The sequence below is a fragment of the Entelurus aequoreus genome, linkage group LG08, assembly GCF_033978785.1.
Source record: "Entelurus aequoreus isolate RoL-2023_Sb linkage group LG08, RoL_Eaeq_v1.1, whole genome shotgun sequence".
NCBI classification, from domain to species: domain Eukaryota; kingdom Metazoa; phylum Chordata; class Actinopteri; order Syngnathiformes; family Syngnathidae; genus Entelurus; species Entelurus aequoreus.
Genome location: NC_084738.1, coordinates 47,286,411 through 47,314,269, shown reverse-complemented (window position 1 = coordinate 47,314,269; position 27,859 = coordinate 47,286,411). Strand labels below are relative to the sequence as shown.

At 45.5% G+C, this 27,859-nt stretch overlaps 1 protein-coding gene across 3 annotated transcripts in view; it reads right to left on the bottom strand.

Annotated features, from left to right (window-relative positions):
* Positions 1 to 3,938: 3,938 nt before the first annotated feature.
* grin2da (glutamate receptor, ionotropic, N-methyl D-aspartate 2D, a) overlaps positions 3,939 to 27,859 on the bottom strand; it is a 416,525-nt gene continuing 392,604 nt past the window's right edge. For all 3 annotated transcript variants that reach the window (XM_062056652.1, XM_062056653.1, XM_062056654.1), the window contains 3 exons: positions 24,378 to 24,439; positions 23,719 to 23,889; positions 3,939 to 9,939 (listed from right to left, as the gene is read on the bottom strand). In XM_062056652.1, coding sequence (XP_061912636.1) covers positions 6,910 to 9,939; positions 23,719 to 23,889; positions 24,378 to 24,439 — 3,263 coding nt within the window. In that variant the 3' untranslated portion in view covers positions 3,939 to 6,909. The remainder of the gene's footprint in view (positions 9,940 to 23,718; positions 23,890 to 24,377; positions 24,440 to 27,859) is intronic.

Below are 27,859 nucleotides of genomic sequence, written 5' to 3'. Positions count from 1 at the left end.
CAGAATTCTCTAATCGGACTATTTGGGGTGGCCCCTCTGCCATATTCTTTAACAAATCCAAAAAGATTTTGGTAGCATTTACTACTTTGTTGGCTAGAAGACTCATTGTGCTAAATTGGAAGGCCGCAGCGCCTCCCTGGCTCACCCGCTGGATTAGAGATATTCTGTATTTCCTTAAATTGGAGAAAATTAGGCTGAAGTTGAACAGTTGTTCTGTGAAGTTTCAGGAAGTACGGGGTGGTTTCCAAAAATATGTAAAAGAGACTGATCTCAAATTTAATCCAGACTGAAAAGTGATTGAAAGGTAGATAATTGATGAGCCTTTTGTCTGCTTTTGTGTATTGCTGCACGGTGTTGGGGACATTCAGGAATGCAGTTGTCTGTAGCTACATGTCAATATTATGCTTGCTAAAGCATGTTTTTTAAATTTGTATTATTTTATTTATGTTTTGTGAGTTACTTGTTTGGGGGAACAAAATCATATTTGGCATGTGTTCAATTGTATTTCTGGACTGCATATGTAAACAATTCAATAAACAAATGTTAAAAAAACCCACTGCACTTGTCCTCGCTCAACACATTAAACACACTTTGACCCAAAAACACACACAAGTTGTCAATTGTTTGCATTAGAAAAGGCACACACAAGCTAGCACGTGTGTTACAATAGATAACATTAATAGTTAAAGGGGCTGTTTGCTAACCTGACTCTCGCCAGATCCTTGTAGTTCGCACACAAGGATCTGGGCTCGAGGGCATTGCAAACTCCTTCAAGATAGCAAAAAATAATGAACCAATAAGGATCGCCGGGCGGGATTTCATAGATGTGACGTAGCGCTGAAGCGACTGTTTGGGGGGGGGGCTCGCTGTGGAGTTTACAGTTACGGTAGCACAATTAGCCACGATCACGACTAACGTGTTACACGTCCGATTCGCCCAGCGACTCTCTGTCGGAGTATCAGCGCTGGGGTCCAGTGCACCACAGTTTTGTATTGTCGCTCGGTCCTTCGGAAGCTACGGCACCGCTCGTCTCCTTCGCCCGGACCGGCGGGAGCGAGAAAGACACACACAGTGACAGTGAGCGAGAGAGAGCGAGAGAGAGCGAGAGAGAGCGAGAGAGAGCGAGAGAGAGCGAGGGAGGGAGCGAGCGAGGGAGAGCGCGTGCGGGTCTCGTGGAAAAGCAGCAAAACGTTTCTCTGCTTGCATCATGCAAGTGACGTCAATGTTCGGCCCTCGAGAGCCATATACAGGTAAAAGCCAGTAAATTAGAATATTTTGAAAAACTTGATTTATTTCAGTAATTGCATTCAAAAGGTGTAACTTGTACATTATATTTATTCATTGCACACAGACTGATGCATTCAAATGTTTATTTCATTTAATTTTGATGATTTGAAGTGGCAACAAATGAAAATCCAAAATTACGTGTGTCACAAAATTAAAATATTACTTAAGGCTAATACAAAAAAGGGATTTTTAGAAATGTTGGCCAACTGAAAAGTATGAAAATGAAAAATATGAGCATGTACAATACTCAATACTTGGTTGGAGCTCCTTTTGCCTCAATTACTGCGTTAATGCGGCGTGGCATGGAGTCGAAGAGTTTCTGGCACTGCTCAGGTGTTATGAGAGCCCAGGTTGCTCTGATAGTGGCCTTCAACTCTTCTGCGTTTTTGGGTCTGGCATTCTGCATCTTCCTTTTCACAATACCCCACAGATTTTCTATGGGGCTAAGGTCAGGGGAGTTGGCGGGCCAATTTAGAACAGAAATACCATGGTCCGTAAACCAGGCACGGGTAGATTTTGCGCTGTGTGCAGGCGCCAAGTCCTGTTGGAACTTGAAATCTCCATCTCCATAGAGCAGGTCAGCAGCAGGAAGCATGAAGTGCTCTAAAACTTGCTGGTAGACGGCTGCGTTGACCCTGGATCTCAGGAAACAGAGTGGACCGACACCAGCAGATGACATGGCACCCCAAACCATCACTGATGGTGGAAACTTTACACTAGACTTCAGGCAACGTGGATCCTGTGCCTCTCCTGTCTTCCTCCAGACTCTGGGACCTCGATTTCCAAAGGAAATGCAAAATTTGCTTTCGTCAGAAAACATGACTTTGGACCACTCAGCAGCAGTCCAGCTCTTTTTTCCAGGGTCAACGCAGCCGTCTACCAGCAAGTTTTAGAGCACTTCATGCTTCCTGCTGCTGACCTGCTCTATGGAGATGGAGATTTCAAGTTCCAACAGGACTTGGCGCCTGCACACAGCGCAAAATCTACCCGTGCCTGGTTTACGGACCATGGTATTTCTGTTCTAAATTGGCCCGCCAACTCCCCTGACCTTAGCCCCATAGAAAATCTGTGGGGTATTGTGAAAAGGAAGATGCAGAATGCCAGACCCAAAAACGCAGAAGAGTTGAAGGCCACTATCAGAGCAACCTGGGCTCTCATAACACCTGAGCAGTGCCAGAAACTCATCGACTCCATGCCACGCCGCATTAACGCAGTAATTGAGGCAAAAGGAGCTCAAACCAAGTATTGAGTATTGTACATGCTCATATTTTTCATTTTCATACTTTTCAGTCGGCCAACATTTCTAAAAATCCCTTTTTTGTATTAGCCTTAAGTAATATTCTAATTTTGTGACACACGGAATTTTGGATTTTCATTTGTTGCCACTTCAAATCATCAAAATTAAATGAAATAAAAATTTGAATGCATCAGTCTGTGTGCAATGAATAAATATAATGTACAAGTTACACCTTTTGAATGCAATTACTGAAATAAATCAAGTTTTTCAAAATATTATAATTTACTGGCTTTTACCTGTATCACACCATGATTGGTAGATTCCTTATAGCCCGGAAGAGTTAGGGCTACAAGGGATTCTGGGTATTTGTTCTGTTGTGTTTATGTTGTGTTACGGTGAGGATGTTCTCCCAAAATGTGTTTGTCATTCTTGTTTGGTTCAGTGTGACATGTATGGCTGTTGACTAAGTATGACTTGCAGTCACTTACGTGTGTCTGTTGAAGCCGCATATAACATGTGACTGTGCAAGCACATTGTTAATATGGAGAAAATGTGGACGCTAAACCTCATGCCCTTAATATTGTTGTCCTCAATATTGTTGATGGTGAAAATCGGGAGGATTGGCAAGAATGCTTCACCGCCGCACACAGCGCTGTCAAGCGCCATTCATACAAAACTTGCGGGCCGCACTAACATTAAACGTTCATATTAAGGTGGGGGCAGCACAATAACGTCTCGCGGGCCGCATGTTTGAGACCCCTGCAAACGGCTTCTCATACGTAATTACTTACGTATGAACACATGCACGTGCATAACCTTTAGGTGTTGTTAGCTAAGAGCAATAGCTTTAGCTGTCACTGAATGTATCAACTATCATAACACAATTACTGCAAGTTGTTTGTTGCTTCTCTTGGACTGCTTTTGTATGAGTGCACGCACTCTTTGCGCATATGTGTTGACCGCAATAAACAATTTTATTCGGGCCGGTAAAATTTTGTATTACATAATCTTTGTAATTGTGAAAAATATAGACAATTTTCAAACAGATGTGTTCTGTTAAACCACTAATGGTAACATAAACTAACCATGCGGTGTTAATTTTTTGCTTCAAAAGATGTTACTGTGAGGAAGTGGCAAACAGCACCTTTACCATGAATTCATTTACTACCATGAATTGATTTACTTGGACTTAAACAAGTTGAAAAACTTATTCGGGTATTACCATTTAGTGGTCAATTGTACGGAATATGTACTGTACTGTGCAATCTACTAATAAAAGTTTAAATCAATCAAAAATGTAGAGCAGTGAGATTGATGTCACACTGCATGACTGGTTTGTAGTTCAAAATACACAAGGAATATATCTATTTAGAGCCTTTAAGACACAATAAAATATTCAGATATAGTTCTTTATTAAAATCATCCGTCATAACATGACTGTCATCATTCTTGCTTGTTGTGTGTGTAGCTCAGCCAGATTCATCTGGTAATCATCAGTCAGCTGTCTCCCCCTGCAGGCTTTAAGTGGTAATGCCAGGGATCACACAAACACAAGGTTGTTGTTTTTTTTTTAAGATGTTATCCATATTTAAAGTGTAAAAAGCGCCCTGCTCTGACCAGTTAAAGCCTCAGAGGAAGCTGCGCCCCCCTCACATGAAAGAAGAAAAAAAAACCCCGTCATGTTTGCTTGTCAGCAAAGCAGATGGGCGGGACAACGCAAGTCAATATGTTGGGCGGGGCAGTGAAGGGGGCGTGGTGTCACAGCTAAGCGATGGCGTATGCAAAAGGTGGCTCGCTACATGCCGTTTAGAGGGCATGTGGTTAAAAAGCTGCTTTATTCTCAAAATGACATATAGCGTAGAGAAAAGGCCCCTCAGGGTGGACAAATGCCGCTTGCCACCGCCGCTACAGTGACATGGTCATAAGACACTGGCGCCCCTCCCCCACAACCGCCACTGGCTAACAACCTCAAGCAAGAACAGTTATGGTGGTCTTTGTGGCGGGGGCTCAAGGGGTCCGGGGACAAACACACAAAAATATCATCCAGATTAATGACAAACTTATTATAGAACATATACTATCATATATATCTAGACGAATAGATCACACATTTTTTTTTTTTTTTTTTTTTTTTAAGCATTACAAGTGTAGAGGACCATAATGAACAAAACAAAGCAGGGCAAATGGCGTCCCTTTTTAAACGCAAACTAATACCACTTGCTGGCCAAAGTAAGAACTGCTTCTTTATATATTTTAAAATTTACCCTTTGGGGAAGTCAGTCTTTTTGGAGGTCAATTTTTGTCACATAATGATGACAAACAATAACAACACTGCCACAGATACATATATAAGTAAATATATGTATGTGTACTTAAATTTAGGCAAATAAACTTTTTGCACCAAACTCTCCTGTTCCTGTAAATAATGGCTCAGATGCAGTTCCAGGCAAACTCAACATGTAAAGCGTCTAAATCATTCTGCTCATGTTCGGCATTGCGCAACTAGCGAGCTACTCTGGTGTGTCATTTGCTGGAGTGTAGCTGTTAGTGTCAGCTCGCTCGCGGGTTAAAAAAAACGTGCTTGCTTAGGTGAGAAAGAGTTAAAAAAGTTCACAGGAGGCGCCGCCGTATCATTCATCCCGTACACCACTCCGCTGCTAGCTAGCATTCCACATAGGCACTGTCTCTTAGACATCAGAACGGCACTTCCATGTAATGATAGTGTATTGATTAAAATAGTGTACACACTCCAAACAGAACTTAACCCTTCGTACATATGGCAGGAGCAGCATAAGGCTACATGTACACGTTTCCCTGCAACAACCCTTGGCCTTGTCTAACTGTGTAGCACCGTCTAGTAGACGCTTGCTGTCATGTTAAATGCTCTGCAAACATGGGTTGCAATCTAGATTTTGAAAAGCTGCAAACCCTTACAGTCCTCGATTTGGGTTGCCAACTCCCTGAAAAATAAATAAGGGACAACTTGTTGACCAGCAAGACCGGCCGACCCGATTGATACAAATGAGCTCTGATCCAACAAAATTACTTCTTTTTTTAAAAAGACAAAATATGACTGCGATAAAACGTCATTTGGAGCCAAAAGACCAGAAGATAGACGTATAAATCTAGATAGAGAGCTAGAACACCACCGACAGCTAGCTCTAGCTAACTAGAGTGGCAAGGTGTTAGTTGAATCCATTAAGATTTTATATAATATTTTTGATTCTCACTATAATACAGGACATACTGTGGTGCGTCCCTTCTCAGCTATATGAGATGGGTCTTTCTGTTTCTAAATACGGGACAGTTGGCAACCCTACCCTCAATAGCCACCATATTAGCTTAACAAGGTTATCCTTGCTGTAACGCTACAGTCCGTTTTCAAGTGTGTTACTTGTGGCAGCCCACACGTGGGTGGCTGACTTTACATTCAGTCGAATACGAGGGGCTTCTGCTGTCGTACTTACAGTAGGTAGTCCGGCGAATGTTTTACGGGAACTCAAGCTTGAGTCGTATGGCACAGTGCTTACATTGTATTAGACTCAATACATTTCTCGATATATAGATTCATATAGATCAACATCAATAACGACGACAACACAGGAGGAACGCAAAGCTGTTAAAGTCAAACACGTATGCCAACATAGGGTGAAGGATGTATTGCTCGGGAAACAGGAGATGAGGAGACTTTACTTAGCGTCCTAGCGTGTAATATGTGCCCTTGAATGCGTGTGCCAGTGCGTATACGCGCCTACTTAGGAGCGCTAAGACTGTTGATGAAGCCAGCAGTCACATTTGACTTACCCTGTTGTCAGTATACAAACACAGAAAAGCACAAAGACGCGAGAATCACATCGAGGAGAGAGGGTGGCGACAGTTAACGAGGCGGGGGGGAAAAGGTAAACGTTCAGGAGGAAGGAGACAATATGGCAAACAAAGTTATCAGGCTTCTCTCCCTCCAAACAAGAAGGTATTGATTACACACAAGGAGGGAAGGTGCCTCTGATGGGCGTCACAGTTCTGCGGGGATGTAAACAGTTTTTCAGGGGAAATGGGGATAAGCATTTTTTTAAGGGGCAAAGAAGAACAGTGTTGTGTTAAAGGCTTCCAGGAGCGGCAGGCATACAGTACTAGAAAGTTCCTGAGCCCTCAGTAAGCATGATGAATACAAATGACAGTTCTGCTCCAACACCCAAAGCCCTTTACTGTCTGTAGCAAAGGAGTGTCCTTCAGCTGGGATGATTGATTGCCCCACTTCTAATGCAAAATGTTTGTGTGGGTTTTGTTCCAAGAGGAATGAAAGAGCTTGTTTTGTATCTGCTTGTTTTGTGCGGAGCCTCAGAGAAGACTGAGTGTAATTTCTGACCTATGACATCCCGCTACCATCACACCTCGCTCTCCACGCTGGAGAAATGGGCTGAGCCCCTACGCGAGCAAAGCGCCGTGGCTTTCAGAGGCAACAGAGGAGACTGAGGGAACCTCTGAGGCTGAGGAACAGAGCGCAATCTCTGGTACTGCAATTTGGCACTTGCAGAAGCGATGGAAGAAGGCTGAGGGGCTCCCGGAGTGGACGACACCACGGAAGGGGAGGACACTGAGGAGGAAGAAGTAGGGGGGGGAGCGTGGATTGGGTGAGCTGAGGATGGAGGCGCTTGAAGGGCAGGAAGTTGGGCTGTTAAGTTAGAAGGTGGGGATTCGAGTCTCCCTCTGTCTCTCTCTGTTCTCTGCGCCCGCTGCTGAATGCTAAGGTTCAACTGACTTATGGATTTTGACGGATTCTGTGAACGATCTGGCTTGGAGGAGGATGAAGAGTCATGTTTCGGCTTCTGGCAGTGGGGGTAGAGCTCTTCTTGGCTGCGGGAGGTGATGCGAGCCCACTTAGTTGAAGGTGGGTGGTCCCTGTGGGATTGGCAGGAAGAACACCCCGGATTTTCTCTGCTCTTGCTCTTCGACTTCCGTTTCTTCTTCTTCTCATCCTGAATGTGGAGCTTGTCCACTGACCAGTATCGTCGCGGTGGTGGGGGTGTGAGTGGAGATGGTGGCCAGTGCGACCCTGAACCCCACCCTCTTTCCCTGGGACCCCATCCACTTTCTCTTGTACCCCACCTCTCTCCTCGCTCCAGGAACAAATCATCTCTACTGTTGATGCTGCCAGCTTTGTCCCTGGAGGGGAAGGTGCTAAAAAACCACCCACCACCTCCAATGCCTCCCACCGCCCTGCCGTCATGATCATCCCAATACCTCTCAAACTTCCCAAACTCCCCAGAAGAGCCCTCATCATCAGAGTATATCCCCACCACCTTGTCACGCTCTCTGTCCTCGTCAGACAAGGTCCTAGCTTGCCTCTTCACACCCGCGCCTTTCCTCCTCTCTTGATCAGACTCTTCATCTTCTTCTATTTCTGATCCCCACTCATGGAAGGACAACCCCTCCTTAGAGTGCATTTCACCTCTGCCATTCCGTCCTAGCAATGGCTTCCTTTCTCCTTCTACTCCCACAGCATCCCTGTCTGAGCTTTTACTTTTCTTACGTTTCGAGGAGACAGGTAACAAGGGAAGGAAAGTCGAAGGAATTGTGTCGGAGGAGATGTTGCCTCCCCAGAACTTGACGGATGTTGAAGGCTTATTGCTGGAGGTATGATAATGTTTGCTGTTCCTGCGTCTGTGGTGCCTCTCCTTTCCATCATCTCTTTCATCTCTTTCCTTTCTATCGTCTTCACCCGGAATGTTCCATCCGTAGCTTCTGACTGAGCTCTCACTCTTTTTGCGAAAGGACTCTCTCCTCAGGTGCAGGTACGACGGGTAGTCAGGTGTGCCTGGTTTGGCCTCCTCTCTTTTGTCAGTATCTCCTCCCTCCTGCTCTGATCTCTTTCTCTCCTTTTTCTTCAATTTTTCCTCTTTCTTTTTCTTCTTCTTGGCTTTGCGCCGCTTTCGCTCCCTTTCTCTCTCCCTGTCCTCCCTCTTCTTCTTTTTCCTACCTTTCTTTCTCCTCTTGTTCTCACGATCCCTCTCTTTGCGTTGCCTCTTTTCATCTCGCACCCCTGTTGTAGCCCCCTGGTTGGTTGTCCCCGACCTCCCCCTTTCTCTGTCACCCCAAGACGCCCACCACTCCTGCAACTGTGCCAGCTGGCTGCTCCTTCTCTCGCGGCCATATTCTCTCTGGGGACGTGGCTTGCGAGGTGGGACAGGTGGTGGACTGCACGGCAGCGAGCGCGATGACATGCGACGGGAGCGAATCTTCTGCCGTGACCCCAGGAGAAGACTGGACTCTTCTGTGAGTAGATCGGAGTCGTAGTCGTCCTCTACTGTGAAATCGCGGTCCCCTGCTCGATAGTGGAAGCTCAATGAGGAGTTGTACGAGCTGTCGCTAGAACAAGAAGAAGATGGGGAATTGGAGCGGGAGACCGAGGCAGAGGATGAAGAGGACGAGGAAGATGTGGACGAAGAGGAAGATGATGAGGCGCTGGAGCCGGTGGAGTAAAAACGGCAAGGAGATAAGGGCGTGGTAGGGGTATGTGTTGGGGAAGAGAGGGGGACAAGCAGAGGGGGAGGCGGTGGAGGACGTCGTGCCCTCCTTCCCCCTACTTCGCTTGCTCCATACCTGCCACCTCCTCTCCTCCCCAAAGGGAGGATGTTCTCATAAAGAGGACCTCCTGAGCTCTTTCTCCTCGCCTGAGCAAGGCTTCCACGTCTCCAGAAGGGAGGCCTTCGTGGAGAGGATGGGATTGGCGGTGGAGGCTTACTGATTGAGGGTCCGAGGCCTTTTGGAGGCTGGCGTAGCATTCCAGGGGCTTTAAGTCCTCTGGGATTAGCTTTGGGGGTCTGTTGGGTGCCTCCTACCTGTTGGTCTGAGTTGGCCACCAGCCCTTCTGGATCAATAGGACCATAGTAACGCTTATACTCATCAAGCCCGCTGTCACCCACTCCCCCATGCATTTTCCAGTGTTGTCCCAGGTTGTGCTGGTACTGGGCCTGGAGTTCAGTGATGCCTCCGGCTATCCCCCCAACACCCAAACTTGCACCACTGCCTGTGCTCGTGACCTTTTCTGGTTTCGGTCTGTTCCAGCGATCTACAACTGCAAGTCTGCGGTCATGGCGAGGCAGGAAGGTCGAGCAGGGCATGGGGCCTTCAAAAAGAGGACTGTTTGAGGGTCCAATAGCTACTGCCGAATGTCCTATGGGCGGCGGCGATCCTGGCAGCATTGTGGTGTAGGTCTGCCCTTGTGGCTGCTTTTGGGCATGCTTTGGCGGTTGTTGCTGCACCATGGCGATGGCAGCGGTGTTGTTTACTGTGGCTGTAACCAGGTGCTGCTGAGCCACGGTGGGCATATTGGTCACTGAGTGGTACTGTGGCAGAGAACTTTTTCTGGCCCCTGGCACTGTCTCATCTTCAAACTGACAGCAGCTGTACATCCCCTAGTAGAGAGACACAAGAGAGACAAGCCAGCGTGATTATCAAGACACACCAGGACAAGGTGTCATATTTAATATTTACTAATTGGAAGCTTAATTGCTTGGCGGTGCGGTGGCCTCGTGCAGGGCCGAGGCTTTTTGTGGCCCTAAACATGATTTTGTTTGTGGCCCCATTTTACTTTATAATATCAGCAGCCGAGTGAGTATTATAATAGTTGTACTTTGCCGCATCGTGCTTTGAAGTTGGCAGCATGTAAAGGGTTTCCTTAATGTTAAAAAACATATTTAGAATGTTGTTAAGGTTTTTTTATGCGCTAGCTACGAAAATATTAAATTTATACAGTAATTAATAGTTCCTACTTCGTCAAAACTAATTCACCACGGCCAGGTTCGGATCCAACTAACAGCAATAAACAAGGGTTTACTGTATTACTCTTTGCAAGCACAAGCAGATTTGGCTATGGGAGTGTGTGCATAAGAGACACAACCGACACAAATGCAGTTTAAGTACATTTCTAATTAGATATTGAGAAATAACATATTTTACAAGTGGTTGTTTGTATTAGTTATAGATAATTCCGTATGAACAATAAACAAAAAGACTGCACTGACAACAGCAATTAATTTCAATACATCAATCAATCAATGTCAATCAATGTTTATTTATATAGCCCTAAATCACAAGTGTCTCAAAGGGCTGCACAAGCCACAACGACATCCTCGGTACAGAGCCCACATACGGGCAAGGAAAAACTCACCCCAGTGGGACGTCGGTGAATGACTATGAGAAACCTTGGAGAGGACCGCATATGTGGGTAACCCCCCCCCCCCCCCTCTAGGGGAGACCGAAAGCAATGATGTCGAGTGGGTCTGACATAACATTGTGAAAGTCCAGTCCACAGTGGATCCAACACATCAGCGAGAGTCCAGTCCACAGCGGGGCCAGCAGGAAACAATCCCGAGCGGAGACGGGTCGGCAGCGCAGAGATGTCCCCAACCGATGCACAGGCTAGTGGTCCACCCGGGGTCCCGACTCTGGACAACCAGCACTTCATCCATGGCCACCGGACCTATGCAACTCCCCCTAGCAAGGGACAGGGGAGAAGAGGAGAGAAGAAAAGAAACGGCAGATCAACTGGTCTAAAAAAGGGGGGTCTATTTAAAGGCTAGATTATACAAATGAGTTTTAAGATGGGACTTAAATGCTTCTACTGAGGTAGCATCTCTAACTGTTACCGGGAGGGCATTCCAGAGTACTGGAGCCTGAATAGAAAACGCTCTATAGCCCGCAGACTTTTTTATGGCTCTGGGAATCACTAATAAGCCGGAGTTCTTTAAACGCAGATTTCTTGTCGGGACATATGGTACAATACAATCGGCGAGATAGGCTGGAGCTAAACCGTGTCCAGCTAAACCGTGTAGTATTTTATACGTAAGTAGTAAAACCTTAAAGTCGCATCTTAAGTGCACAGGAAGCCAGTGCAGGTGAGTCAGTATAGGCGTAGTATGATCAAACTTTCTTGTTTTTGTCAAAAGTCTTGCTGCCGCATTTTGTACCAACTGTAATCTTTTAATGCTAGACATAGGGAGACCCGAAAATAATACGTTACAGTAATCGAGACGAGACGTAACGAACGCATTAATAATGATCTCAGTGTCGCTAGTGGACAAGATGGAACGAATTTTAGCGATATTACGGAGATGAAAGAAGGCCGTTTTAGTAACACTCTTAATGTGTGACTCAAACGAGAGAGTTGGGTCGACGATAATACCCAGATTCTTTACCGAGTCGCCTTGTGTAGTTGTTTGGTTGTCAAATGTTAAGGTGGTATTATTAAATAGATGTCTGTGTCTAGCAGGACCGATAATCAGCATTTCCGTTTTCTTAGCGTTGAGTTGCAAAAAGTTAGCGGACATCCATTGTTTAATTTCATTAAGACACGCCTCCAGCTGACTACAATCTGGCGTGTTGGTCAGCTTTAGGGGCATGTAGAGTTGAGTTTCATCAGCATAACAGTGAAAGCTAACACCGTACTTGCGTATGATGTCACCCAGCGGCAGCATGTAAATACTAAAGAGTGCAGGGCCAAGAACCGAACCCTGGGGAACTCCGCACGTTACCTTGACATAGTCCGAGGTCACATTGTTATGGGAGACGCACTGCATCCTGTCAGTAAGATAAGAGTTAAACCAAGACAAGGCTAAGTCTGACATACCAATACGTGTTTTGATACGCTCGAATAAAATATTATGATCGACGGTATCGAAAGCGGCGCTAAGATCAAGAAGCAGCAACATAGATGACGCATCAGAATCCATCGTTAGCAATAGATCATTAGTCATTTTTGCGAGGGCTGTGTCCGTAGAGTGATTTGCCCTGAAACTTGATTGAAAAGGTTCACAGAGATTGTTAGTCACTAAGTGTTCATTTAGCTGCTGTGCAACAATTTTTTTCGAGAATTTTGGAAATAAACGGAAGGTGGGAGACCGGTCGGTAGTTTACCATGAGGTCAGGATCGAGGTTAGGTCTTTTGAGCAGAGGATGAATAATCGCTTTTTTGAATGCTGGGGGAACAGGAAAGTGATAAGTGATAAGTTTATAATATTTAACACTGATGGACCTAATAATACAAACAGTTCCTTGATAAGTTTCCCAGGAAGTGGGTCAAGTAAACATGTTGTTTGTTTTATCCCACTTACACGCTGTAATAATTCCTCTAATGTTATTTCATCAAAAATAGAGAGACTATTTTGGAGGGCAGTGTCCGTCGTATTTGTGTTAATAGAACCCAGTTGTAGCTGGGATGCGTTGTCTTTAATCTCCTTTCTAATGAGTTCAATTTTCTTATTAAAGAAATTCATAAAATCATCTGCCGAGTGGGTGGAGCTACTGGGAGGAGTCCCTTGTTGGGTTAGCGATGCTACTGTACTAAACATAAATTTAGGATCGTTTTTGTTGAGGTGGATGAGATTTGAGTAGTATTTAGCTTTAGCTAAGGTAAGCATGCATTTATAAGTTATTAAACTGTCACTCCATGCTTGATGGAAAACCTCAAGTTTAGTCGCGCACCATTTGCGTTCCAGTTTTCTACATGATAATTTATGAGCTCTAATTTCTTCTGTAAACCATGGGGTGCGCCTTTTAGGGGCCCTTTTTTGCTTTAGCGGTGCTATACTATCAATAATTTCGCGCAAGGCATCGTCAAAGTTGTTAGTGAGGTTATCAATAGAGCCGACATAATTTGGGAATGGTGCCATTACCGAAGGCAGTAGGTCAGCAAGAGTCATCGTTGTGGCAGCATTAATGTTGCGGCCGCTATAGCAGTTATTATTATTATTAGCTTGTTGACAATGAGTCAAAACTTCAAATTTTATAAGGTAATGATCGGACATTACTTTAGTATATGGAAGTATCATAACTTTGGAGGTGGTGACACCCCTGACAAGCACTAGATCAATCTTATTACCTTTGCGATGCGTGGGTTCATTTATTATTTGTGTAAGACCACAGCTATCAATTATAGTCTGGAGCGCCACGCACGGAGGGTCCGATGGGGTATTCATATGGATATTAAAGTCCCCCATTATGATTATATTGTCGGCGTGCATCACTAGATCAGCAACGAACTCGGAGAATTCACTGATAAAGTCCGAATAGGGCCCAGTGGGGCGGTAGATAACAGCCAGGTCGAGAGGTAGCGGTGTGACTGACCTCATAGTAAGCACCTCAAACGATTTATATTTATTATTTAGGTTAGGGGTAAGGTTGAAATTTTCATTGTATATTAGTGCGACACCCCCTCCCCTTTTAAGAGGACGGGCAACATGCGCATTCGTATAGTTAGGAGGAGATGCCTCATTGAGCGCAAAAAAATTGTCTGGTTTGAGCCAGGTTTCGCTAAGACCAATGACGTTAAGATTGTTGTCTCTAATGACCTCATTAACTAATAACGCCTTGGGATACAATGATCTTATGTTTAAAAAGCCCATATTATAGGTATTGGGCTGTTTTGAGGAGTTTTTGTTAAGATTATCCGTAGTAGCAATATTAACAATGTTGCGTTTATTATGCGTAGTGCACTTTAAATAGTTTCGACCGTATCTAGGAATTGATATGACGGGAATTTTCCGATTGTTTGCTTGGTGCTGCAATAGACTGGACATATCATAATTTGCCACCTCAGTAGAGTGCATGTCCACCTCTGACACAGACACAACAGAAAAAACATTGTGTGAATTGTGTATTATTCTAAGAGAATTGCTATGCGTACATGGATTATCCAGCCTGGCGCTGGCTAGTTCTAGCTTAACTGACTCCTCACCCGGACTAACAGACATTGTAATTGCCTGTGACCGGGCTTGCTCTAGTGTAGTCAGTCAAGTGAGATACATGATGTTCAATAGTCGTGGGATATTGCAGATAATGTCCAAAGTTTATTTGAAACGGTAAAAAAATTGATATAGGTCCAAGGGGGAAAGAAAAGTGCTTGCAGTGAAGACAGCTCAAAACTTTAATTGAAAAAGTAAACGACACACAATAAATGGGCAAAAACTGAAAAAAACAAACCTTCATTAGACATCTCTTTAGAGAAAGGTTTCAGCTACATAATAAAACTAAATAGTAGTCGTTTTATTAATACGTCTGTAAATCTGTCTCGATGGCGGCGTTGAAAGCGTGGCTAAATTAGCAATTATCTCTATGGGCTTTTGAATGAACGTGGTCGCAATGGTGTTAAGCAAAACTAATACTATTTTAGAGGACAGGTTGACTCACCGCTGAATAAAAGTTTATCAGAGACAAAATATGACTGCTGATTCTGATGTGTTTTATCATTTCCCTGCCTTCTCTTTTATGGTGATGTCAGTTTTCTTCAGTTCTTTAGTCCCCAGCGAGGCACACCTCCAACCAATTTCAACCTTGGAGTATTTAAGCTCGTTACTGACAGCTGGGTCTCGCCGGTTACTGTCTCCTGAGTCTCCCACATGCTCTCCTTAGTCCTGTAATCCCTCACCTTGTTGTGTTTGTTTCCTAGCCTCCCTGAGGTAAAGAGGATTCTGTGTTGGACTTTATGCTGTGCTCAGTGGGCCCTGGCCTTTTCCCCTGCCGACCACTGAGGAACCTGTTTTTGTCTGTTTATTCATGGTGTGCACTTCTTCCCCATCGCCTTTTGTTACACTTTTTGGACTTATTAAATTTTTCCCTTTTTGTAATTCTACCTTGCCTCCCATCTCTGCATCCTGGGGTCACCTCCTTGATCGGTTCCCAACATAATAACCGGCCACATCATAGACCCCGCAGAAACCGACCCGGTCAGAAGAACTCTGCACCAACAGGTCAAGAGACTAGGCCAACAGGAAGAACAGTTTGGCGTGCTTGGGGCTTGCGTCAACGCCATGGCGGAACGCCAAGACGCTCGCCTAAATGCCCTGGAGACACAGCTGGGAAGTGTACTCACCGCGCTGCAGGCGATGACTCCCCCCTCGGCCGACCCAGCAGTCCAGCTGAGCCATCCACGACCCGCAGATAATCCGTTGCCTTACGACACCCCTCCTGCTACTTGTCCTCCACTCTCCAAGCCCGAGCGATTCTTCCTCACCCAGTGTGAGTTTTTTGGGAGCTGTTACCAACTTCTTTTTACTCTGAAAGAGCTCTGGGGCTTTTGTCATGTCCCATATGAGTGGCAGGGCTTCCGCGTGGGCTACCGCAGAATGGGGACATCAATCTCCCGTGTGTGCCTTGTATGCCGCTTTTGCCAAAGCCATGGAGAACATTTTCCAGCGCGAAAGGCCAGGACGTGAGGCAGCATGGTTATTACTTCGTCTGCAGCAAGGACAGCGAAGCGTCAAGGACTTCGCCATCTAATTCCGAAGGCTCGCTGCTGAGAGCGGATGGCTTCCGCATTGGTGGACGTTTTTTCCCTCGGTCTGGCTGATCGAGTCCGGAAACATATGATCCCGCTTAAGACTCCCGACAGCCTCAACGAGCTTGTCGCTCTGGCGGTGAAGATTGAAAATCGCCTCGTTGACTGGGAAGGAGAGAGGTTCCGACGCCAGGGACTCCACACTTCGACGTATAGTGGGTGGGGCCATGGAGCGCATCAAACAACATTCGCACCGATACCCAGTGTCTATGCCCTGCCGATATCACAGGAAGAAGAACCTATGCAGGTCGGAGGAAATCGTCTCTCCCCAGCTGAGAGAGATCGTCGCCTTTGCCTCCAGCTGTGTTTATATTGCGGCAAAGCTGAGCATTGCTTCTCCCACTGTCCTCATCGTCCTGCCCGCCGCCGCACTCAAGCTTCACCTCCTCTGCGCACTCAAGCGTCGCCTCCTCTGCGCACTCAAGCATCGCCTCCTCTGCGCACTCAAGCGTTGCCTCCTTTGCGCACCCAAGCTTCACCTCATCCGCGCACTCAAACTTCGCCTCCTCTGCGCACCCAAGCATCGCCTCCTCTGCGCACTCAAGCGTAGCCTCCTCGCCGCGTTCCAGCTTCACATCCTCCAGCGACCGACCCTGCTCCACTACTGTCAGCTACAGGTCAAACGCTGTCCAGACTTCAACTCTCGGGTACGCTAACCTGGGATAAGGACCAGAAATTGGACATTAGGGCTCTTATTGATTTAGGTTCAGACGATAATTTCATTGATGAGCCTGTCATTAAGCGTTTTTCCATACTCGTTGCTAAATTACATAGACCTAGAGTTGTCCGATCCCTCGACGGAGGCCACCTGGCGAGCGTTATCCATCAGACCCTTCATTTATCTCTTCAATTATCTGGAAACCATTTTGAATCAATAATTTTTCTAGTCATTCCCTCTAGTTCTGCTCCGGTTGTGCTTGGGCTTACCTGGCTATCTAAACGCAATCCACATATTGACTGGGCCAAAGCTACAATAATTAACTGGGGAATTTTTTGTCATAGACATTGTCTGCGGTCCGCATGCCCTTGCACAGGGTCCTCGCGTGTCATCACCCAGGAAGTCATTGATTTGTCGGTCGTGCCCACAGCTTACCACAACCTTAAAGAAGTTTTTAGCAAGGATCGAGCCTTGTCGTTACATCCACACCGTCCCTATGATTGTGGTATTGATCTCCTCCCTAGTGCTACACTCCCTCATAGCTACTCTACAACATTTCTAGACACGAAATAAATTCACTAGAGGACTATATCACCACTTCGCTTGCATCTGGTCTTATCCGTCCTTCCAGCTCTCCACTAGCCGCCGGGTTTTTTTTGTGGAAAAGAAGGATAAAACACTTTGCCCTTGCATCGATTACCGTGCCCTCAATAATATTATGGTTAAAAATAAATATCCTCTCCCGCTTCTCGACTCAGCTTTCAACCCACTACACACTGCTAGACATTTCACCAAATTTGACCACCGCAATGCTTACCACTTAGTCAGAATTAAGCAAAGAGATGAATGGAAAACTGCATTCAACACACCGCTAGGACACTTTGAATACCTTGCCATGCCTTTCGGCCTCACCAATGCGCCCGCCGTTTTTCAGGGCCTCATCAATGATGTCCTGCGTGACATGCTGGACCGTTTCGTGGTAGTTTACTTGGACAATATCCTCGTTTTTTCGCCTACCCCTGAACTACATGTCCAGCATGTTCGCTTAGTTCTCCAACGCCTTCTTGAAAATCGTCTGTATGTCAAGGCAGAGAAGTGTGTGTTTCATTCTGAGTGTGTTCCTTTTTTGGGTTTTATTGTTGAGGGGTTAACTCCGAACAGATCCGGCGAAGATCCAGGCGGTGGTGGATTGGCCCACACCCACTTCTAGAAAGCACCTCCAAAGGTTTCTAGGCTTCGCAAATTTTTATCGTCGTTTCATCTGTAATTTTAGTCGAGTAGCGGAACCATTAACGAGACTTACTTCCACTAAACTTCCCTTTTTGTGGACCTCAGAGACTCAGTCCGCTTTTGATAAACTCAAGTCTTTGTTCACCTCTGCACCGGTTCTTGTCCACCCTAACATTTCCTCTCAATTTTTTGCTGAGGTCGACGCATCTGACTCCGGCGTGGGTGCTGTTCTCTCCCTGCGCTCCACCTTCGACCAGAGACTGCACCCCTGTGCCTTCTTCTCGCGCCGCCTGACTCCAGCGGAACGCAATTATGATATTGGCAATAGAGAGCTACTCGCCGTGGTGTTGGCACTGCAAGAATGGAGGCACTGGCTGGAAGGCTCGGAGACCCCGTTTGTGGTGTTCACAGACCATAAGAATCTGGCCTATATTCAAACTGCTCAACGGCTCAATCCAAGACAAGCAAGGTGGGCGTTATTCCTGGCCAGATTCAACTTTACCATGACCTTCCGCCCCGGCTCCCAGAATGGTAAACCAGACGCCCTGTCGAGGATGTACTCCTGCCCCGAGGAAGAGGTCAAGACCGAAACAATCATCCCTCCTTCACGAGTGCTGGGAGCGTTGCAGTGGGACATTGAAGGCCACGTTAAGGAGGGACTCAAGAACGTTCCCTCTCCAAAGAACTGCCCTCAGGGGCGTTTGTTTGTGATCCCAGAGCCCCGTCCAGAAGTACTGAACTGGGCCCACAGCTCCAAGGTTGCCTGCCACCCGGGCATTACCCGTACCTTTTTCCTCCTGTCCCAGCGCTTCTGGTGGCCAACCTTCAGGGCTGACACCAGGGAATTCGTATCTGCCTGTGCCACTTGTGCCCATAATAAGGCTTCACACCGGGCACCAGCTGGTCTTCTGCGCCCACTTCCCATCACCTCCCGCCCGTGGTCCCATGTGGCGTTGGGCTTCGTCACAGGACTTCCACCATCCAAGGGCAACACTGTGTTATTGACTTTGGTGGACCGCTTCTCCAAGATGGCCCATTTTATCGCTCTGGCCAAATTGCCCTCTGCACTCGAGACTGCAGAACTGCTCGTACGCCATGTTTTCCGGCTGCATGGTATCCCGGTGGATGTGGTTTCGGACAGAGGGCCACAATTCTTGTCTGCTGTTTGGAGGGCGTTCTGCAAATCATTAGGAGCATTGCCCAGCCTTTCTTCAGGATACCACCCGCAGACAAACGGTCAGACTGAGCGCACTAATCAAGATCTGGAGGCCGCCATCCGCTGCGTCTGCCACCAGCAGCCGGCCTCCTGGCCGTTCAGTCTACCGTGGATAGAGTACGCTCATAATACCCTCATCAGCTCTGCTACAGGCATGTCCCCTTTTCACTCTGCCTACGGTTACCAACATCCCGCTTTTCCTTCTCTGGAATCCGGGGTCACCGTCCCATCTGTGGCTGCCCACCTGCACCACACACATCAAGCCTAGCGCAATACCCGGTCTGCACTGTTACGCACCTCAGAGCGCAACCAGCGTCTCGCTAACCGCCACCGCAGCACAGCACCAGACTACAGCCCCGGTCAGAAGGTGTGGTTGTCGTCTCGTGATCTACCTCTCCAAGTGGACTCAAGGAAACTTCAGCCACGATTTATTGGGCCTTGTCCCATTGAGCGTATCATCAACCCCTCCGCCGTTCAATTACGCCTTCCCGACTCCCTAAGGATACATCCCTCGTTCCATGTCTCTCTAATCAAGCCTGTTTCCACCAGTCCCCTGAGTCCTCCAGAGGTGCCTCCTCCACCTCCCAGGCTTATTGATGGCCATCCTGCATTCTCAGTCAAGGCCATTCTCGATGTGAGGAGAAGGGGCAGGGATTTCCAGTATCTAGTCGACTGGGAGAGCTACGGCCCCAAGGACCGATCCTGGGTCCCGTGTTCCCTTATCCTAGACCAGGGGTCGGCAACCCGCGGCTCTTTGACCACTCTGATGCGGCTCAGCTGCATACTTGCCGACCCCCCCGATTTTCCCAGGAGACTTATGGATCTCAGTGCCTCTCCTAGATAACTCCCAGGGAAAATATAATCCTATTTTCACTTTAATTACTAAATTAAGGGAGTGCCCTAATTGCACTGTAGTAATTGTTCTCTATAGCATTTACAAACAGCGTGCCAGCCCGGCCACATGTTGTATGTAGCTTTTACTTGCACACATAGGCGACAGCAAAGCATAGTGAGTCATCAGCCAAACAGCTTACACTGACGGTAGCCGTATCAAACAACTTTAACACTGTTACGTTACAAATATGCGCCACACTGTGAACCCACACCAAAAAAGAATGAAAAACACATTTCTGGAGAACATCCCACCGTAACACAACATAAACACAACACAACCAATACCCAGAATCCCATGCAGCCCTAACTCTTCCGGTCTAGATTATACACCCCCGCTATCACCAAGTCCCCCCACACATCAAACCCCTGGTAAATGGGTTGTACTTGTATAGCGCTTTTCTACCTTTTTAAGAAACTCAAAGCGCTGACACTATTTCCACATTCACACACACATTCACACACTCATGGTGTGCACTTCTGCCCCATCGCCTTTTGTTACACTTTTTAGACCTATTAAATTTTTCCCTTTTTGTAATTCTGCATCCAGGGGTCACTTCCTTGATCGGTTCCCAACAGATTCAGTCCATCAAATTAGCAAATACCTGCAGACTATGTTGATCAGCCCCTGAAGTGACCAGTCGCCATAATCACGTCGTCCTCCAGTCATTGTGGCCCTGAGTGTTTGGGTCAAGGGCTGAGTGGTTAGCAGGTGAGACACATTTCCATTGCGTGGAGTTTGAATGTTCTTTGTGTGTGCCTGGGTTTTCTCAGGGTACCCCAGCTTCCTCCCAAAAGCATACATCCACGCCTAATTATAAACTATAAATTGTCCATAAGTGTGAACGGTTATTGGGGCGGCATGGCTCAAATGTTAGAGCAAACGGTCAGTAACTGTTGTGTCCTTGGGCAGTTCACTTCACCCACCTTTCTCCCTGTGCCACCCACACTCATGTAAAAGTAGCTCAAATACAGATAATGAGTTACTCAATGCAACGCGCTATATAAAAAATAATTCACTTCAAACATGTTTTTTTAAATAAATGCGTCCTGTGAATGACTGGTAAGTGGTCCGGGGTGCAGCCAGCCTGTCACTTATATTGTAAACAGCATCTATTAGACCCACTGGTAGTCATCAATTTACAATTTACACAGAAACTGTTCTGTCATTAATGAGGGTATTCATTAAAGTTGACAAAGTTTTTTGCCTGTGTTGCCATGCGATAGTAAGGTAAGATAGTATCAGTATAGTAAGATAGTAAGCAACAGCCATCTTGACACATGAATTAGTTGTGCAGCAGTAGAGGCACTATCGCCATCCCTCGGGCTCGAGGCTCAGCGCACTGTGAAATTGAAACTTAGGTGAGTTCCTGATTGGGCCAAAGCCAGCCACAGAAGCCCGCGTGGATATTTGAAGGCAAATAGAGAGAGAGGGGGTAACTGGCCTTGAGAGGACCCTTTGCATGGAAGTGATGTTTTTTACTCCCAGAATGCTGTGCATAAAACGAAAGGATATAGTGCAGGTCCACTCTGCGTATGAAGCATAGTGGAGATAATATCATGGTGAGCCTAGAACGGGGGTCAGCAACCTGCGGCTCTTTAGTGCCGCCCTATTGGCTCCCTGGAGCATTTTTAAAAAAGGATTGAAAATGGAAAAAGATGGGGGAAAAATCATTTTTTTGTTTTAGTATGTTTTTTGTTTGAGGACAAACATGACACAAACCTTCCCAATTGTTAGAAAGCCCACTGTTATAAATGATAAATGATAAATGGGTTCAAGGTACTCAAAGCGCTTTGACAGTATTTCCACATTTACCCATTCACACACTGATGGCGGGAGCTGCCATGCAAGGCGCTAACCAGCAGCCATCAGAGGCAAAGGGTGAAGTGTCTTGCCCAAGGACACAATGGACGTGACTAGGAAGGTAGAAGGTGGGAATTGAACCCCAGTAACCAGCAACACTCCGATTGCTGGCACAGCCACTCTACCAACTTCGCCACGCCGTCCCATATGTTTGTGTGTATACTTCACTGATGAGAGTATTTGGTGAACATAATTGTGTCCTACTAATTCCGGCGGTTCTTTAACTCACCATAGTGTGGACTGCGACGCAACAATTTTTTTTTACATGTAAAATCTTCCACTCCTTGGTCTCATTTTGTCCACTAAACGTTTTATGCTGTGCCTGAATGCACACAGGTGAGCTTTGTTGATGTTATTGACTTGTTGGAGTGCTAATCAATTATATTTGGTCAGTGCATGACTGCAAGCCAATCAATGCTAACATGCTATTTAGGCTAGCTGTATGTACATATTGCATCATTATGCCTCATTTGTAGGTATATTTGAGCTCATTTAATATCCTTTACTTTTAACCTCTTTGTATATAATTTATATTTGCATGTCTCATGACTCATTATCTGTATGTAATATTGGCTGCATTTCAGATAGTTGTTTGTGTACCATGTTGTTCCAGACCACAGCAAACATTACCTAGCTTGCCAAAGATTGTAATAAATCTATTAAAAGAAGACAGCCTGCTGTTTTCTTCAACTTGGACACACACATCTATACCTTTGGCCATTAAAAGCCAGTAATTTCCAGGAATAATCTCACCTTCTAAGTAGCCTTTGAATAAATATTAAATTTTAATATTTCTGTCAACAAAGATTTGCTTCAGCCTGCGACACAGGCATTTTGATAGTAGGCTATTATAGCTAATATAGACACTTGTCATGTGTTGAATTCATTATAACACTTACATACGGCTTTTCATTTTTTGATGCTCCAGACAGATTAGTTTTTTTGTATTTTTGGTCCAATATGGCTTTTTCAACGTTTTGGGTTGCCGACCACTGGCCTAGAAAGACACTGGGTGTTTAAAGTTCAGAGTAGATGGATCTGATTAATGCTATGTTGCTTTAGGAGGCAGGATGACAGCAGGATGTCATACTGGAACCGACATGGCGTCACTTCCTGTAATTTTTAGCAGATCGCTTCACTGATTTGGTGGTTTTTGTCCATCAGTGAGTCTTAAATACTGCAGCTGTGTCACTCTCTTATTGTGTTTATTGTCATTTACAGCCTGCATTGGATGGATGTCACCTTTTTAGCTTTCTTGAATTATTCTCCTCGTCCTCCACCACTTACACCGTAAATAAGCAAAATCTTCAAACCTTCTGCTTTTGGGATCATAAAAAGTTTTATGTGCCCTTCTGATTTAGTCTGCTAATATGTTGAGCGTATTATGTCACAGCTGTGTTGCTGTGTCGTCCGCGCTCCGCATCAGTCACCGGACTTCCTTCCTGTCCAATCAATCACACATGGTGTGACTCGAAGGACGGCATCTTTGTGTCTAGTGAGGAGGACAGAGTGTCCCCACACCGCCCGCGGCTCCATCATCCCACATTCCCTCTCTGACACGTCCTCCTGGCTGCCCTCCAGCACCCGACACGGCCCAGCTCATCTGCCCGGCTCCAGTCCCAGTTGGGTCGTCAGCTGGCTGCATTCCCATCCTGTAGCGTTTTCTTCATTGCTTCAATTCCTTTTCCCCCTCCTCTTCCACGTCGCTTTTTTTAAAGCAGCTAAACACACATGACCTTAGGACGAACTCTTTACAGTAAACAAGCCAAGGGCGGCATCAGGACCCCCTCCACACTCCACCTCCCATTGGCAGGATGCCAGAAAGGAGTGACAGCTCCTGATTGTTCTTGATTCTTTCTGTTCTCGGTGCAGTCGACTGTACGTTTATTTCAAGACCTTTGTTGACGCATTGTTGACGTTTGTCAGCCAGCAGCGCCACACTGAGAAATTCAATAATGCACCAAGTCCTGGCGCAAACAATTACTTTGACGTATTGTCTCACCCTGCTGAGAGCCAAGAGGAAGTCCATCCCGCCGGATCTCTTCACGCAGTGTCGTAGCTTCCAGTAGACCAAATGTTCCCAGGCAAACACCAGCAGACTGAGACCCATGGCCACCAGCAGCATGTAGAAGACCCCCGCCATGTTGTCAATGTCCAGCTTACTGCTCATCACCTGACAAACACATAGACGGCTATTATTATTTGTCTCTCACACAGATTGCATATTAAAGTTTGGGGAAAAGAGTTGTGGCACTCTTATCTTTTATCTTTGTGGAAAATATTGGACACAATGTGTTGTCAAGCTTATGAGATGCGATGCAAGTGTAAGCCACTGTGAAACTATTGTTCATTTTTTAAACGTTTTTATTTTTTATAAATGGCTGTGATGATAATGTCAATGAGGGATTTCTAATCACTGCTATGTTGGAAGTTGTATTAATATTGATATTATTCATTTTTGTTTGACTACTTTTGGATTGTTTTGTGTCTTCTCAACTGCTCTGTTAATTGCTATTCTGAATGTTGCTGGGCAGGTTTTGGAATTGGAATTGTATTGTTATGGTATTATTGTGTTATTTTGTTGGATTGACTAATAAAAAGATAATAAAAATAAATAGTTTAAAAATAAATAAAAAAGTTAGGGGAAAAGAGATGTGGTACCTCGATCTTATCATTGTGGCAGATGCCAGACAGCCAAAGACGCTCCAGCATGTCGATCTCATCTATGGGAGAAACAAAGGGAAAACAACTAGGTTGGAAAGACTACAAAAATGGCCACAAACATAAATATTAAAGGATGGCGAGGGTATGATTTACTTGTATTTATAAAAACAAATGTGGGTGGGAGGGCAATAACACCATACCAGCCCCTGAGTTCAGATCAAAACTTGGGAGACAAACCTTTTTGCAGCAAATTCCAATACCAACGAGAGTGCTCCTGTTGTATAGTGGAACTTGAACCACTGTTAACACATTGGCAGATCCTTGCATTAACATTTTAACCTTGCTAGCAAACATACAACGCTGTAGTCCAAACTTGGGATTTACATAATTTATGCGTTCCCTAAGGAACCCCGTTAAGTCCTCATTTTTGGCAGTTACCGTATTTTCCGGACTATGGAGTAAAATATTTTTTTCCACATATTAGCTGCACCTGACTACAAGACGCAGATATATATGTTGTGAAATTAGTTATTCACACAGATGATTTTGTCAATGTTTATCACTTTATTTACATCCTTTAATTGCAAAACAACTGATCAAACAAAATAGATGTCATCATCATGGACCCACGAGCTGCGGAAGCTAGCTCTCTAATCAGCTAGACAGACTCAATAATTCCACGGTAACGTTTTGGTGAATTTACTGAGGAATTTTACAATTGAAACTGAAACAACCCAAAAAGAATGCCACTGAAAGTTTATAATACTAACATGTGCTAGCATATTAGCTAATGCTAACAAGGCTAGCTTGGTTACATTACGATAGCACGTACAAATATGCATGAAAACACTCCTACAGCCATCACACATCAGATCTGGCACTCACAGACCTCATTGGAGTCCTCTTGAAAGACAGGCGCTTCTATGTTACTTTAAACAACAAGCAAAGTCGCTGGCGACGACAGAAGACCGGCCTACCTAACGGAAGTGTGCTGGCTCCACTACTGTATAACATCCATACCAACGACCAGCCAATGGACCAGAACACTGAACGATTCTTCTACGCTGACGACCTCTGTGTAACATCTCAAGAGAGTACGTTCGAAGCGGTAGAAGCAAACCTCACCTCAGCCCTAGATGAGCTACTCCTCTACTACGAGCAAAACTATCTACACGCAAACCCTGCGAAGACCCAAGTCTGCTCGTTCCATCTGAGGAACCGGGATGCGAACCGACCTCTTAACATCAAATGGTCTGGAACACCTCTTGAAAACTGTACCAACCCTGTCTACCTTGGTGTAACCCTGGACCGCACCCTCTCCTTCAAGGAACACATCAAAAACACCAAACTGAAAGTCAGCTCCCGAAACAACATCTTATGGAAACTGACAAATTCCAAATGGGGAGCCACAGCACACACACTAAAATGTACTGCTTTGGCCCTGTGCTATTCCTCGGCGGAGTATGCATGTCCTGTCTGGGAGAAGATCAACCCATGCCAAGAAACTCGACCCAGCACTGAACAACACCTGCCGCTTGATCACTGGTTGCTTGAAGCCTACCAACCTGAACAACCTACATCTCGCTGGCATTGCCCCTGCAGACGTGAGACGGTAAGTTGCCAGCCGAATAGAGTTCACAAAAGCTACCAGTGATGAAAGCCACCTCCTCTATGGACGAGAACCCTCAGCCCAACGTCTGAAGTCAAGGAGAAGCTTCCTCAGCAATGTCCAGCCCCTAACAACATCTCAGGAAGAAACCAGACTCCAACTATGGACACAAAGACTACAGAAAGACCCCCTTCCTATTGACATGGGAATCCCCCCTTCTGAAGACCTGCCCCCCGGGTCAGAAACACCATGGGTCCAGTGGAAGACACTAAATCGCCTGAGAACAGGAACAGGGCAATCAAAAGCTGCTATGGCCAGATGAGGCTACAAAACCGGCCAAACCACCTGCGAATGCGGAGAAGAGGACCACACGATGCAGCACTGCCTTGTCTGTCCTCTGCTACCCAACCATCCATCCATCCATTTTCTAACGCTTATTCCCTTTGGGGTCGCGGGGGGCGCTGCCCAACCAATGCAGCTTAAAAGATCTCGCAGAGTTCAACGACAATGCAAAATACTGTGTAAAGAAATTGGAAACTGTCATATAACCACATGCTTCAAAGACACGAAAAGAAGAAGAAGCCATCACACATGTGACAGGTAAGAAAGTATGAATTATTTTAGTTATATTACAAAATGTAACATTGTTGCTTGGAGTGATGAATGCAGAATCCATACGAGTAGAAACGCTATAGACTACTAAAAGGCAGAACAGCACATGTACTTCCGGTTGAAAGCACTAAACAGAAGGAAAAAGTTGTAGACGTTCACCCTGCAGCACCTGCAGTGAGCAAATTGTCCAAAAGATGGCCCCATAGCACATATAATACACACCTTTTCAGTGTCTGTGTTTTTTCTTTAAACTGTTTGCGTTATAACCGCATAGATTAGCCGCACTGTTTTATTAACCGTAGAATAAGTAGCGGCTTACCGGAATTTACGGTACACATCTTTTTTTCGTATTGTGATTTATGTAACTAAGGTGTTGATGTAGCTTATTAACTTCAGATGCAGTCAGTAGAGATTTGTTCAACTTCATTATTTATACTATTCATGTTCCTCAAGGTTCCAGTTTAGGTTCTCTCTTTTCATCATTTGGGCTTTTCAACTGGTGGCCCGCAAGTTCAGTTCAAAACATTTGTGAGACTCACATTTTTGCATAAGTTTCTGAAAAACACTAAAATGCTGTTATAGAGATAATCTTTGACTTGATTTTTTTGCAGAATGTCTTTAAAGGCCTACTGAAATGATTTTTTTTTATTTAAACGGGGATAGCAGACCCATTCTATGTGTCATACTTGATCATTTCGCGATATTGCCATATTTTTTGCTGAAAGGATTTAGTATAGAACGACGATAAAGTTCGCAACTTTTGGTCGCTGATAAAAAAAAGCCTTGCCTATAACGGAAGTAGCGTGACGTCACAGGAGGAAGGATTCCTCACAATTCCCCGTTGTTTACAATGGAGCGAGAGAGATTCGGACCGAGAAAGTGACGATTACCCCATTAATTTGAGCGAGGATGAAAGATTTGTGGATGAGGAACGTTAGAGTGAAGGACTAGTGCAGTGCAGGGTGTATCTTTTTTCGCTCTGACCGTAACTTAGGTACAAGGTCTCATTGGATTCCACACTCTCCTTTTTCTATTGTGGATCACAGATTTGTATTTTAAACCACCTCGGATACTATATCCTCTTGAAAATGAGAGTCGAGAACGCAAAATGGACATTCACAGTGACTTTTATCTCCACGACAATACATCGGCGAAGCTCTTTAGCTACTGAGCTAACGTGATAGCATCTGGCTCAAATGCAGATAGAAACAAAATAAATAAATCCCTGACTGGAAGGATAGACAGAAGATCAACAATA